Source organism: Dipodomys spectabilis, unplaced genomic scaffold, assembly GCF_019054845.1.
Source record: "Dipodomys spectabilis isolate Male_0828 unplaced genomic scaffold, ASM1905484v1 ptg000019l, whole genome shotgun sequence".
Lineage (NCBI taxonomy): Eukaryota > Metazoa > Chordata > Mammalia > Rodentia > Heteromyidae > Dipodomys > Dipodomys spectabilis.
The window spans coordinates 13266988-13281233 of NW_024870696.1; the positions used below are offsets into that span (position 1 = coordinate 13266988).

At 43.1% G+C, this 14246-nt stretch overlaps 1 protein-coding gene across 3 annotated transcripts in view; it reads right to left on the minus strand.

The window, feature by feature from the left end:
- The window catches only part of Cacna1e (calcium voltage-gated channel subunit alpha1 E), a 308059-nt gene that overhangs the window by 69583 nt on the left and 224230 nt on the right, over positions 1–14246 (minus strand). For all 3 annotated transcript variants that reach the window (XM_042674388.1, XM_042674389.1, XM_042674387.1), the window contains exons 9-18: positions 13481–13534; positions 12746–12835; positions 11254–11463; positions 10414–10526; positions 8821–8933; positions 7662–7793; positions 7078–7150; positions 6112–6229; positions 4995–5062; positions 3577–3674 (exon numbers count right to left, since the gene is read on the minus strand). In XM_042674388.1, the coding sequence (XP_042530322.1) occupies positions 3577–3674; positions 4995–5062; positions 6112–6229; positions 7078–7150; positions 7662–7793; positions 8821–8933; positions 10414–10526; positions 11254–11463; positions 12746–12835; positions 13481–13534 (1069 nt within the window). The remainder of the gene's footprint in view (positions 1–3576; positions 3675–4994; positions 5063–6111; positions 6230–7077; positions 7151–7661; positions 7794–8820; positions 8934–10413; positions 10527–11253; positions 11464–12745; positions 12836–13480; positions 13535–14246) is intronic.

Consider the following 14246-nt stretch of genomic DNA (forward strand, 5'->3'; position numbering starts at 1 on the left):
CAGAGCCACCACGCCACGGGCCACTGTTCATATTCTCCAGGATGTGAGCAGAGCCCCTGCACTTGTACAACACAATGGCCCTGGTCTATTCACCCAGTTAAAGCACAGTATCGACCTTAAACTTGTACAGAGAGATATCCTTTTTACATGTATACTGCAACCTTTCAAAGCAAAGTTAATAGAAAGTTGGAGATGAGATGAGAACATGGATGTCACCTGATTAAAGAGGAGAGAACATGTAATAAAATGATGATATCTATCAGCCAGGGACAGGACGATGTTTCAGTAAAGGACAACCCATCTTGGCGATCCTTAGAGTGAGCCTGCTCTTGTCCCAGGGTTGGAAAATCCCATCCAGCCCTTTAAGGCCCTGCTGGACCTTAAAGATCTGTAAATGCAGCTTCGCAAGAAGCCCAACACCCACCAGTGCAGAACATGTTCTGCAAACGAACACTCTCAATTAGCATTTCTGTGTGTCTGCAGAGGAGTGTACTATATGGGTAGAGCTGAGGAAGCAGAGGCAGAGGTCTGAACCTTCCTCTGGGTATCTGAAAAGAGGCACAAATGCCTACATGTGCACATAAGCACCCACGGATGCAGACAGCACCGTGGAAAGGTCTGTGAGCTCCTCAAATGAACGTTTCCCTGAACATCGGCAGGCTGCACTGCAGTGAGGCACAGGTGGGGGCGGAGTGCCAAGAAGCATGGGGAGCATATAGAAATAGAAGCATACAATCTAGACAGGCAGCATGCACACCCACTAGGAAAAGCACATCATACCATCTATTTGCAAATTCTCAGATATCCAAATACCAGCTCTCCAGAAGCTTGTGTGTTAAGTATATGGAAAGATCCCCCCACCGCTCCCTCCCTCCCTCCCTCCCTCCCTCCCTCCCTCTCTCTCTCTCTCTCTCTCTCTCTCTCTCACACACACACACACACACACACACACACACACTCTCACACACACACACCAGGCAAAAGAGATCCATCTCACACAGATCTGACACATACTTGATACTTCCTTTCATCTCTCTCCTAATAGATACAAAGATCCTATTTTAAATTCATAGAAATATCCACATAGCTCTAATTCATGCGTCTTGGGCACACCCCATAATAGGCTTGTGGAACAAGATGGGCATGTAGCATTCTTCTCATTTCCAAGATGAGGTAAGAGAAGTTCTGAGACCATGAGGTTCTTCTCAAGGTCACAGAGCATGTGAGAACCAAAACTAGAATCGATACTCAGGCACTTTGGTTTGTAACCATGCTCTGAGTTTCTCTATGGAAGCCACGTCTGTACTTAGTTCCACTGCAGACCAAAATTCTGTGATCTTGCCTACACACCTGAGCAAGGTACATATATACCTTGAGGCCCCTCTTGCCAACAGTATAGACTTTGTGGCCTTGGTGTGGTTACCAAAGTCTAGGTCCTGGTTCAACTTCTTCTTCTACTCACTATGCCCCCAATGCACACTGTTTGATTCCCACAGCCCTGTGCCTGCCCACATTTCATTCATTCTTCCCTTCCATAAATAGCAAGTCTCTACTCTAGGCCAAGCATCATCCCCAATCACATCTCTCCAAACCTCATTCTCCCCCAGGCTTCCTCATCTCAGTAAATAGAACCACCTACTTCTAGGCAGCAGCTAGTCTATCCATCTGCACTTTTGGATACCTGTGTGTATGTGGGTTTTTTTTTTTTCTTTTAAGCTCAAATTCATATGAGAAGGTATGTAGGGAAAGTAGGGTAGTAATCACTGACGACCCAGAGCATATTCTGAAGAGGAATTTGTTTCTCCAATTCAGAGAGAGGGGTTAGAGAGGCTAGACCTTAATAAACTAACAGTAACGAAGAGAGACTCTGCATAGAACTCGGGAGTCCCCTCAATGAGGTAAGGCAAACGCCATGCAGGAGCTGATCTCATGAGTACCAGGTCACCACAGACTCCTCACTCCCCAGCCTCAAGCACTGAGTGGCATGATCTGGTGTTAGGATAGTTCCACTCCCAGTGGGACTGAAACCCTCCCCCAGTGGATACACACAGGCCTCATGCGGACTGAGAAGAGCAATGTGAGCTTTCTGTGCTTCTTTGCCCCAACTCCATCAGCTGCTCTTCTTACCATGTAGAGGCCATGCTCAGACAGCCCAAGCCTGATTCGCTCAATTCTTTCATCAACCACAGGTCTAGGGTGGATCCTGGAAGAATGGGGTCCAAGCCTTTCTACTTCATCACCCCTCCCCCATTCTCTCCCTAAACAACTCCATCTGAATTCTTGTTCCCTCCTGGCTACTTATAAGGTCACTAGCTTTTGCTTTGCCAATGCCACTGATACTCTCTGTCCTCACCCAAACTGGCCCTGTAATAGCGTGTTGCACCATTGTCCATTCTGTTCTACAGGGCTTTCCGCTACAGGTTTCTAGGATGCCAGGCTTTCCTATTCTTCTCTGACTTCCTGGATGTACCTCCCTTGGTCTTCTTTGCTGGCTTCTCTTCTGACAGACATTAAAAGCATAGCCATAAGCTCAGCCTCTGTCCTCAGCTCCTCTCTTCCCTGTCTACACTGTTCCTGGGTCATCTCACCCACACTGATGGCTTAAATACCACCAAATGCAAATGACTTCCCCCAAATCTTTATTTTAATCCTGACTTCTCCTCTATTCATGTAACCAATAGCCTATTCAAACACTTGGACGCCTTCAAGGCATCTCACATTTAATGTGGCCAAAGTGAACTTTGGATTACCACCATCCCTAGGGTATAGGTAAATGCCACTACCCATTCTCCAGCTGTTTATACCTTAAAATGTTAAAAAAGAAAACCTGGGAGAAATTTTGTTTCTTCTCTTTATTTCTTCCTCACCCCTTCTAGATTAATCCATGAACTCATCCCTTTGGCTCTCAATCCAAAACGTGGAGTGAGATGGTCATCTCCTCTATTGTCACCATCCCAGTCTCAATCACCATCACCTACTTCAAGAATCATTACCTCTACGTGTGGCATGTACAAGACACTCGTCACCAAACAGTGACCTTTTAAAGTGAAGTCAGTTATTCTTCCATCATCTTCCTCTCATGGTTTCAATTAGCATAGAAGCTAAAATCTTCATGGGGTTTAGGGCTTCTCGACTGGTTTCTGACCACCTCCATGGTCTTGCTCTCTTCTATCCCTCTAACTCACTATATGGAGCCTTCCAGAGGATACTTGTTTCAGAATATCATACAACTGTCTTCTATGTGGTCAGGGTCTCTGTTTACTCATCATCTCAACTTCTCCTGAGTTTCCCTGGGTATCCTCCCCTCAACTCTTGTCCTTCTCTGCCATGCCACTCTGTTCCATTCATTGTATTCTATTTACTGTTATCTGCAATGACTTGTGTGTTTGTCATCCATGTCCCTCACTGAAATAAAAGCTCTATGAAAACACAGAGACTCCGTTGTGCTCACTGTGCGTTCTTGGGAATAATTCTGGCAGAGAGGAGGTAGACTCCTACAATCAATCACTTTATAAGCTAATGAACTGGCTTCAGCCCAGGAGCCCAGGGGTCAGTGAAAAAGACAAACCAACTCACTCCATAGAAGGCATGTTGGGTGCAGACATCGGGCTGACCTCCTTGGCCTTCTGCAGTGCGTGTTTCTGGTTGAAGGCCTCCTCTTCCTCCTGCTCATCCTAGACACAAAGCACAGAGAGTTTTGCCGGGGATTCACATGGAGGGTATTCTCTATTGGCTCTCTCCAGAGAAGGTTTGTAGACCCGATGAATGCGGCAAGTAAAAAGGTTAAACAGATAGCATGAAGATGGGATGGCTTAGAGACCGCCAAAGGCCACAGGCCAGGCTCCTTGGAAGACAGCAGCCTCACAGCTTCCACACAGCCAACAATTCTTGTCTCTATCCTCACGTTCTTGAGGGAGCTAGTTATTTCTGTGGAAAAACCAACACTCCTCGAATATTCTGCAGTGTCGATGAGGATAGAGCAGCGTCCTCCCTCCTGAAATCAGCACTGAGTCTGAGAACTCAACCATCATGGAGTCTCCCCCAGAGTGACCTGGACCCACTTCAAGTCCTCAAGAGATTCCTCCCTCACCCATATTCCAAGTGATGGCACTAGGAAAATTTAGTTTAGGTCAAGTGACTAAAATTATTAAAAAATATATATGTCTGCTAGCAGACTACAGTTTCCACACTCAGGATTTCACTTGGTCCTCACAGTAATCCCATGAAGCAAACAAGGCATGGAGAATCTGGTGCTAATGGAGATCTGCAATCTAGCCAAAGTGAAAACAGCCAATAAGTGGGTTTCTAGCTGTATTGTTTCAGATACTACAGCTGGCATTTTTCCCTACCATATCATGCAGCTAGCAAAATTCTCAAGGCTATAAAGAAGAACAGAGAACACCTTATAGAACACATGGACAAAGCTACAAAATAGTACCAAGATGCTATGTGCCTCTGCCTCAAATTTGACTTGCATGCCGTAGATTATCCCACTATGTCTGGAGAAGACAATCCGAGAACAGAAAGAAGTGAAACTTGTCCGTAATGGTGGCCACTGCAGCCTCAGTCTAGGAACTGAAATGTCCCAGTGTCTTATATACCCAGACCATTAAGGGTTACATCATATGATTGAAATCTTACCACCATAGGTCACAATACCAGGAGTGGTGCTTAAAATCCAGGTATCTAGTGCTTACCATGACACTCCATGTCATAATCCTAGAAAGGACCCCGGAAAGAGCGCACAGAGATGAACTACTATTTTCCATAGCCCATGAAAGACCCATGCTGGTCTGAGGCTCAGCATAGTCTATCAAAGTGATCCAGATTTCTTATATGAGTGTGTAGTTCTAATTGTCCAGAAGCTTCCAGAAGAGGCAGGCTTCAATGGCAGGCCTGAGTAAGGCACTACAGACTTCCAGAAAGAGATCTCAAGGCTTAAAGTATCACAATGGCAATAGAGAACCATGTAATCCCTAGAGGCCAGTGCTTACCTTGGTTAGCTCCTGGGCATTGGCCAAATTGTCCACAGCAATGGCCAAGAATACATTCAGTAGGGTGTCTGGGGGTTATGAGTTAAGGATGGACAAGCAACAAATAAAAAAGAAAGAAAAGAAAAAAGAAAGGCTTCAACAAATCTAAGGGACAATTCCACATCTTTACTGCCAGGGCACTGGCAGGATAAGAAACCAGGGGCTATAGGAAAGGGGAATACTGGGCCACTCTGCCAGGAGGAGAAAGAGAATATGGGTTTTCTCCTTCCACAGAGCACCTCTTCACACAAGCCGTAGAAAATGCATTAATCAAACTGTCCAGCAGGTCATCTGGAATAAGAAAACATTCAGACAGCTATGGCCTCTTATGCACATAAGCAAATCACAGAACAACTCAATGCAATTTGTAGATGGCTCAGTGTAGGTACTCATCTCTGTTTCCTGAAAGGCTGGAAATGAATCCCACCTAGACTGATGGGTCTTACGTTCCTCTGTCCTGACTATGATCCCATAGCCCCTGTGACTGATCAGTTCTCCATGATAGGACATTTTCTTTCTTCTCTCATTCTTCTAGTTAGAATCCTAGAGGACTTCCTGGTCTTCTATGCTAGGAATCAATTTTTTTTAATGTCATCATGAAAATTGGCCTTCTATTCCTGCAACTCGTTATATAGCTTTCTCTTTACAAGTTTCTAAGGCTTCGTTGGAATATGCTCTGATCCTTAGAAGTTTTCAGGGAAAGAAACTTGAAAGAAGCATCTCTTCTCTGTGATATTATAGAAAATACAAAAATGAAGCTTCATCTCGACTCTCATTTGTTTTTGTTGCACTAATCCCTATTCAAGGTAAGTCCTACTCCTCCAAATAGCTAAAGATTATACAGAAGTTTTAGTTTATAAGGCACAAATAATTATTTCATTCAACACATATAAAACCATTTTGTTCATGTGTATATTTTTATAGAATGAGTACATTAATTACTTAAGATAAAAGTCCATTTTCTTTCAGTATGCTCTGTCCATTGCCCCTCATTTCCCACTCAAACTCTACCACTACCACTAATTTCTGAAATGCTAATTCGAGAAGGTAGCCAGATAAGAACATCTTTAAAGGATACAGTTTCCAAACAAGGTGAGCACAATGAAGTAAATGGCTGACCACATGCCTGAGCTGACCCCACCCTGGGAGCGGATCCCATTGTACATTACTTCATTCCAGTCCTCTCCTGTCAGGATCTACAGAGTAAACAACAGGTAGGTCAGGACTCTGCGTTTGTAGAAGGTGGGACTCATGCAAAAAGACAAATACTGGGGCTAGGTCGTTTTCAGCTAATCCCTTGCTTTAGTCTCCTGCCAAAGAGCGATAAGAAAGCCATTCCCATGAATAATTGGAATTTTTTATATAAATGAGCATTGTGGCCATTAAAAAAAATGAAAGTGAATGTGAGAAAGCATCCAGTCCTGAAACTACAGAGTCCCTCCTACCTCCAACTTGGCCTTTCAGAGTCATACAGATCAGGTAGTGATCACTATTTGACTGTCCCCAGAGCTGCTAACATGGAATTCCTGAGGTAGTAACATTATCCGAAAAAGCCTCAGGGGCTCCAGTTAGGAAGCTTGGGCTCCAGCTTAGCTTAGATTCTGTCTAAATTGTATTTATCTTTATCTGTACAACTCTAAGCCACTATTCATAATTGAGCTTTCCTTATGATTTAAAGGGGATTTTTTGGGGAGGGGGCATGAAAAAAAGACACCAGATGAAATGGACACATCAATTAGATGATACTCTAGATTTGGTTTTCTCCCAAATGTCATGGGTAAGTCAGCATCTCAGACTCAGTGTCTTGTACACTCATAGGTAGGGCAAAAAGGTGATCATAGCAGAGTTCTTTCGTAGTTGGTAAGAACAGAGTCATTGAAATGTGTGGGATTACGGTAACAATTATTCAAAAAAGAAAAGAGAGCCCTGCTTCCTGAGAACAGCCCAGGGAAGAGAAACAGGAGTGACCTGACACTATAAGACATTGTCATCATGTAGCATGCAGTCTGCAGCACACAGCAGTTTTCAACGGTCAGCCTTATACCTGGAACACAGTCATGATGGCAGCAGGAAAAGTATCGAAATTTGCTGAAGGAGTTCCATCATTAAAGTTAAACCTGAAAAGAGAATTCAGAGAGCATGGGATGGAAATCTCATATTCCAAGTTTCCTCTTCCCAAGATTACAGTTTTCATAATTTTTTTCCATTCTTTACATCTCCTCTACACCCCAACCTCTGTCCTCCATTCCACAAAAGTCATGGAGATAATAGCAGTGCTTTTTTTCCTTTTTTCTTTTTCTTTTTGATGAATTACACACTTTTAAAGGTATGGCAATAGAAATAAAATTAAGGTATGGCAATAACATAAGGTTAGGCTGATCTTCAGCTTACAAAGACTTATGCTGTATATTTCAAGTACAAATACAAAGTCATAAGTCATCAAATAAAACTTTTGGTAAAGAATTAAAAACAAAGACATGTGTTCCATACATGAGCGCATCATGACCTATTCTGGCCACCTATCAGCCCAAGTAAGATGGAGACATGGTGATCGATTCAATAGCTCAGATTGTCATAGGCTAGTCATATGCAGAACCTCCTATAGATGAAGTCCCTTCTGGTCCTTACCTGCCTCCAAACAATTGCATCCCTAGGAGAGCGAAGACAACAATGAAGAGGAAGAGAAGGAAGAGCAAACTGATGATAGACTTCATGGAGCTCATCAAGGAGACCACTAAATTCCGGAGGGATGCCCAATACCTAAGAAACCAAGACAAGGTTACAGTTGTGAACATTGCATACCAAAATCATCCCAACTCCAGCTCAGCATCTCCCTGCAGTCTCTGAGGTAAGCCGCACTAGTGTGCTTTGTAGGAAGATGTGGCAGCCTTGCTTCCCTGGGGAACAGAGCACCAGATCTGTTACCAGACATCGTTTTTGTGTGTTTGTTTCATTTTGCTTCTGTGTTGTTCCTGGGCCTGTGTTCTGTGTTGAACACAGGGCCTGGGCCCTGTCCCTAAGCTCTTTTGCTAAAGTGCTGGTGGAGCCACTGCTCCACTTCCAGCTTTTTTGGTACTTAATTGGAGGTAAGGGTCTCAATCACAAGGAAAGGGGCAGAAGAACAGGAGGAGAAGGGTAGACGAATGAATGAGGGAAATGAGTAGAATGCAGGCAAGGATGCATTGTATATGCCATAGAACTGAGAAAAATAAGGAACACAGACCAAGATGCATTGTACACATAAATTACTTTGTTAAATGGGGAAAAAAATCAATATATAACCTGAAAATTCAGGGAAAGGGAGGGGTAGAGAAGGTTAAGAGGGGTGAATCAAGAGGTACTGAATTCGTATTCATATTCATTGATCAAGAAGCTCTGACCGGGAGAAAATGGGGGAGAAGGTAATATTTTTCAAAAGGAAATATACTCATTACCTGACTTATGTAACTGAAACCCCTCTGTACATCACCTTTACAATTAAAAAAAATGGGAAAACAAATGAGGCTCTGTTGCATCCTTCAAAAAACTACCTGAAGATTTTTTTTTTAAGTCTCACAGACTTTCCTGCCCAGGCTTGCTTCAAACCTCTGATCTCAGCTTGCTGAGTAGCTAGAATTACAGGTGTGAGCTACAAGCACCTGGCTTCTGACATAGATTTCTGGGTTGATCTTTGTGGGGGTGGGGGGGGAAGAGGAGTTGAATTGAGGAGAAATGGGGGAAGGACAGAAGGAAACAAAATAAGGCACAAAATAAGGTGGTAGGAAGAGTCCAGATGCTCATCACTTACTTGGTTATTTTAAATATTCTTAGTAGTCGGAGAGCACGCAAGACACTGATTCCAAAAGATGTACCTGGTCTGAAGATTGCCCAGACCACCTCAAAGATGCTTCCCACTGTAACCTAAGGACAAACCCAGCCACAGTGAGATGAGAGAAGGGGAGGAACACACTAATATTTGGTGCACAATCTCTCAATGGTCTATGGAGAAATCTTCCCCTCCGCAGCCTTCCCTATGGCCAACTTGGGAAAGTAATGGAGAAAAAAAATGACTTTGCCTGACCTCTCCCACTGCCCTTTCTGAACTTTCATCCTGCACACATTGTGGACCAGTTTACTGACTCAACTCCCATCTTGGGTAAAAGCTATCCTAGCCAGTCATTCTGTACAGAATTGATGTCCATGGGTTTTTTTTTTTTTTGAATATCACCTTGAGCAAACAAGGCAACGAGTGGCATTCAAACCACAGAAACTACTTTTTGAAACAGAAATCTCATGGTCCTAGCATTTAGTGCTGCTAGCAAGTATGTTTCAGTTCCCATTATATCAAATATTTTGGTCATCGAGTTCCTGAATGCCCTATTGTAATAGTCTTCGCTGTCATAGGGTCCGACTTCTCTAGAACATCACAATTTCAAATGAATGCTTCAAAATACATTTATATATTTATTGAATGTCTGCTATGTTCTAGATATTGTGCTGGGATAATTTTTTTTTTAAAGTAATTCTTACAACAATGTTGAAATGTGTGCACACAAGGAAACCAAGGTTAAAATGGCCTCTCCCTAGCTGTTATGCCTGAAAATTGCCTATACTTAGAACCATATGTTCCAAGTGAAAATGGAGTTTGGCAAGTGCTCAAATCTTCAGCACCTAACAAGCTTTGGCAGAAAAAGAAGTGGGTCTGGCAGACAGAGAAATGGTTCAGGAGCCCAAAGTTCTGTGACCTCGTTCGACTGCTACCTGGGTATGAGAAACTGAAAGCAATGCTTTGCACTTACTTATTGTAGAGGGCAGGCTAAGTTCTCACCTACTCTGGTGCATAAGGCTCTTGAAAGCTGCACAGGAGAAAAACTTATGTAGATGCACCTTTACACACACCTAAATACTATTCTAGTCAGGAAGGAAATAGCAGGATGCAATGTTCTAGGTGAAAACTTGCTAATGTAAAGGTTTGTGTGTTTGCATGAAGGTCTACTCAGACAATTATGCTGATTTTAAACCGAAGTAGAAAAAAAAACCCACAACTGTATAACCTTCTCTTTCTTACACCTTTAGAATTAAGTCCTTTGTCCTTCTCTTCAAGACTTTCCCCAAGATAATAAGTAGTTCAAAACTTAGGCTATGGTTAGCTTAAGTATATCAATGAGTGATGCACTTAAGTGTATACTCTGTAGTATATGCATTACACATCAATATAAACACTTCCTTAAAAAGTCAAAGAGCTTAATAAAGCAAACAAATCCCTTGCATGGTAAGGATTCATTCACTCCCGCTGGCTTTGACTTCAGTGGTCCATGCTGAGTGACAGAGCAAGCTGCTTATCTGAAACCATGGCCCATCACCATGAAGCAGAAGGACAGGCATGCTTCCGAGGACTTACCCCGAAATCAAAGCAGTTGAATGAAGAATGAAAATAAAGGCGAGGACCCATGCCGTACATCTTCAGGGACATCTCCAAGAGGAAGAGTCCCAGAAACAAAAATTCTGCATAGTCTGAAAGTACAAAAAATAAAACATTCATTCCACAGATAGAATGGGCTCCTACCATCTCCAATTAATATGCCCTCATATGGAGGAGTTCCCAATACCATAGTGTGAGAATGTTTGGTGGCCATGTTAAGTCAGTGCTGTGCAAAGGATAATGGTGTCTAAATACCGAGCCCAAGATGAGTTCAGTTAACAAGTCAGCTTTGCTCTCTTTCACGCTTGGTTAGTGGCCTGTAAATGGAGAGTGGGCCTCAGACAAGAAAGGAAAAACTTTACTATACTTTTGCTGAAAGAGTTACTCTCCCCTCCACACACTCACAGAACAGTCTCCTAGCTCCTCCCTGGCACCAATAGCAGTCTTATTTGGAGCTTACCTCTAAGTTCCTTTCTGATCCATTTGAGGAACCCATTTCCCTAAGGATCTTTTTTCTTAGGACGTCAGTGACTTGAACTCTTTATATCCTTAAGAACATCTACGCACCAAGGTGTAACTATCTTGCTAACTCATCAACTGTGATTTGTTTATCCCACTCAGAAATGAATAAAGACTGAGAGAAGTCATCTGATAATCCAGTCTTCCTCTTTCAGAGAGCTCTGGTCTCCATGCTGGTATAGAGAGGCAGGATTTGGAGCTGGAAGAACTGCAGTCAGGCCAGCATGCTTTGGCTTCTTCCATTCATTCACACACCAACCAAGCTGCCCACATAGAGACTAGCAATCACCATTTACTTACAGAGGAGATGAGTAAGCCACTGGGGCTGGTTGTGATGGACGATAGCCACACAGGCGGTGTTGAGAGCCACAAGGCTCAAGACGATCCAATAAAACACCTGGGATTTGACCATGTGGCGAATAGAGATGCGCAGAAGCCTTTCTTTGTGCCGGAAATAGGAGGCCCCATCTACCTTTGTACTCTTGATACTGGCTCTGGCAAGAGGTGTGCCTGTGAGGGGAAAATAGGGAAGGAAGAATGAGGCTGCAAAATATCCTATGCTCTCCCTCCATGGCCAGGTAGTATCCAGGGTGAGCAAGTTGAGTGCCAGGACCAGGTGACCTCCGTATTACAGGCCTGGGTAATTCCTATGTTGCAGGCTAAGTAAACTGCATAGGCAATGACTCTATGCTCCCTCACCAGGCACTTTCAGTCCTGGGAAAATGGAAGATTTTCAGGCAGGGCACCAGGCCAACACCCGGTATCTTGAATGTTAATAAGATCATGTTTATGTTTGTAACAAATCGGACTTCTCTGTGCGCTTTCCTTATAAGTGAGCTTTAGGCACTAGACTCCTTCTGCTGCTTTTGTGATATTTCTGCCACTGGCAACATAAAGCAATACTGAGCCTTATTAAGTCTCTTCTGCTTTTAAAGATGGAGGGAGATCCTGCCCCTTTGAGGGATGGGGGAGAGAAAAATCTGGCTTCAGCCAGAGTCTATCAGAAATACCTAGAATTGAACTGCATGCAGTCATGTCCAAAAGTTAAGAAAAATTAGTTTAAATGTCACATGATGGAAATAGGTGGGTGCTGTTACTGCTAAGCAAATAACTTCAAGTTCTCACATCTGGGTCACTACAAGAAAGAGCTCCTGAGGATCTTTTGAATAATATGGGTTAAATATCCCTTATCTGAAATGTGTAGGACCAGAAGCACTTTGATTTTTTTCAAGAGTAGAACATTTCCCATATATAATAAGATATCTTGGGGATGGGATCAAAGTCTACATATGAAATTTATTTATGTTTCAGATATATCTTATATGCATAGCCTGAAGGTAATTTCATCCAGCACTGTAACAGTTTTGTGCAAGAAACCAAGTTTCTTGGTAAAGGAATTTTCCACCCAGGATTCCATGCTGATAACAAAACATTTCCAATTTTGGATCATTTCCAAATTTTAAATGAGGAATGCTCAACCTGTATCCCAAGGTTAGGTGCTTATAAATCATACCCAAGAGACAGAGAACATACATCTGTGAGCCAGGTAAATCTGCCACATTTGGAGAACCCTAAACCCCACATTTCATGTAAGCAGTATCCCCTGTTCCTTTTTTCTTTCATGTATATCATTGTTATCTAGATTGGGCTTCCCACACCATCCCTTAAATACAGCCCTAAATTCTGGATTCTTTGGGTTCTTTTCCTCCTTGTGGGTCTTCTCAAAAGACAGAATCTTCATTTTTCATGGGAGATCCAGAGAAGTAAAAGAAGATCTAACTGGATCACTCACCCACAGAAGAGATATCAGCGCAGTGCTCATCGCTGGAGTCTCGGGTCATGGCCTCCGTCCGGCTCCTTTTGATGGTTGCCCTTCGAAGCACTACGCCAGGGAAGGGGAAGGCCAGTGAGAGGCCACAAGTACACCGAGATCATCGTGGAAAAAAACTTTGAGGACTGTGTAAGGACTTGTGCAAAGCCCCTGTGATACAGGTTGTCTACCCTTAATACTGGAGTCAAGGTGACAGAAGCTGAGCATGTTTAGAGAACCAGGGGTACTGTCCTCACCAGCACCTACCAAAATGCAAGGGTTCTGAAATCCCTACTAGAGTGAATCTACACTGGGTAGGTAAACAGACATTTTGTAGTATCTATTTGTCCTGGATCTTCATAAGCAAAGCTACTTCCTGGTACTGAAAATGGTCCCCAGATGATCCCCACACATTTTAAAAGAAGAAACTATCATCTACCAATGGCTGTAGGATGGTCTTTTCATCGTAGAGTATCAATCACAGGCCCTGGAACAAAGCCACTCTTGGGTTTCATTTTCATCAGTTTAAAAGGCATTTAAATCCGTGACTCAATTCTCTTCATTTTAAAGCATGAGGGATTTTATTACAGAGAGATTTGCGTTTCAAATCCCAGCGCACCCCTCTTTTCCTTCTTTCTCCTCATTTGATCAAGAGAGATTGCCACTGCATAAGAGGGGCAAATGCAAATGGAGCAAGGCATTGGACCACTTCCTTACCTTCTAAGGCTGATGTTCCGGCATTTTTATTTTCTTCTGCAAGCATGACTTCCTCTATATAGAAACAAATGGTTTAGTAAATTATCTGTAAATGCCAAATTATGGTGCAAAATGAAAAATCTCTCAGGGCGAACTCTGGCTCGGGGCAACACAGAGAGAGAGCAAAGGGTTCAGAGCCTGTCATGGGCACCAGCTCAGACAGAAACTTGGCATCACTCGGAGTAAGGGTACACAGGAGAAGGGGTTGGGGGAGTAGGGCCCTTGGAGGATACTGACAAAAAGTTCCCATCTGAATCTGATGCTCAGGAGGACACGGGGGGGGGGGGGGTAGGGGGAGAGAAAAAGGGGGGGGTTGGACGTGATAGTGATTTCTTAAAACAAAGATTCCTAAGTTGATAGTAATGAAAAGGTTACATTTCTATTTTTTTCTTCTTTCCTAAGTTTCTCTAGCCCCTGAGACCTTTTCTAACAACAGTGCCCCTTTGTCTCTTTTCTATATCGCCTATAGCATAAACCTAACCCTTTATCCAGAGGATAATAACATATTTGGGCTCCATCCTGTCTATGACTTTAAGGAGGGGCAGAGAAAGAGGTCTAATGTTTTCAAAAAGAGGAGCAGGGCCTGCAGGCTGTATTTTTTGCATGTCCCACCATTCTTCTGCTTTGGTAGAGCAGAGCTTAAGCCTAACAGGCTTGAGTCTGCGTGAGTTTTCCTATACTAAAATGATTGTTTAAAATGGGTTTGTGCCGAGTTACTTATGGCTCA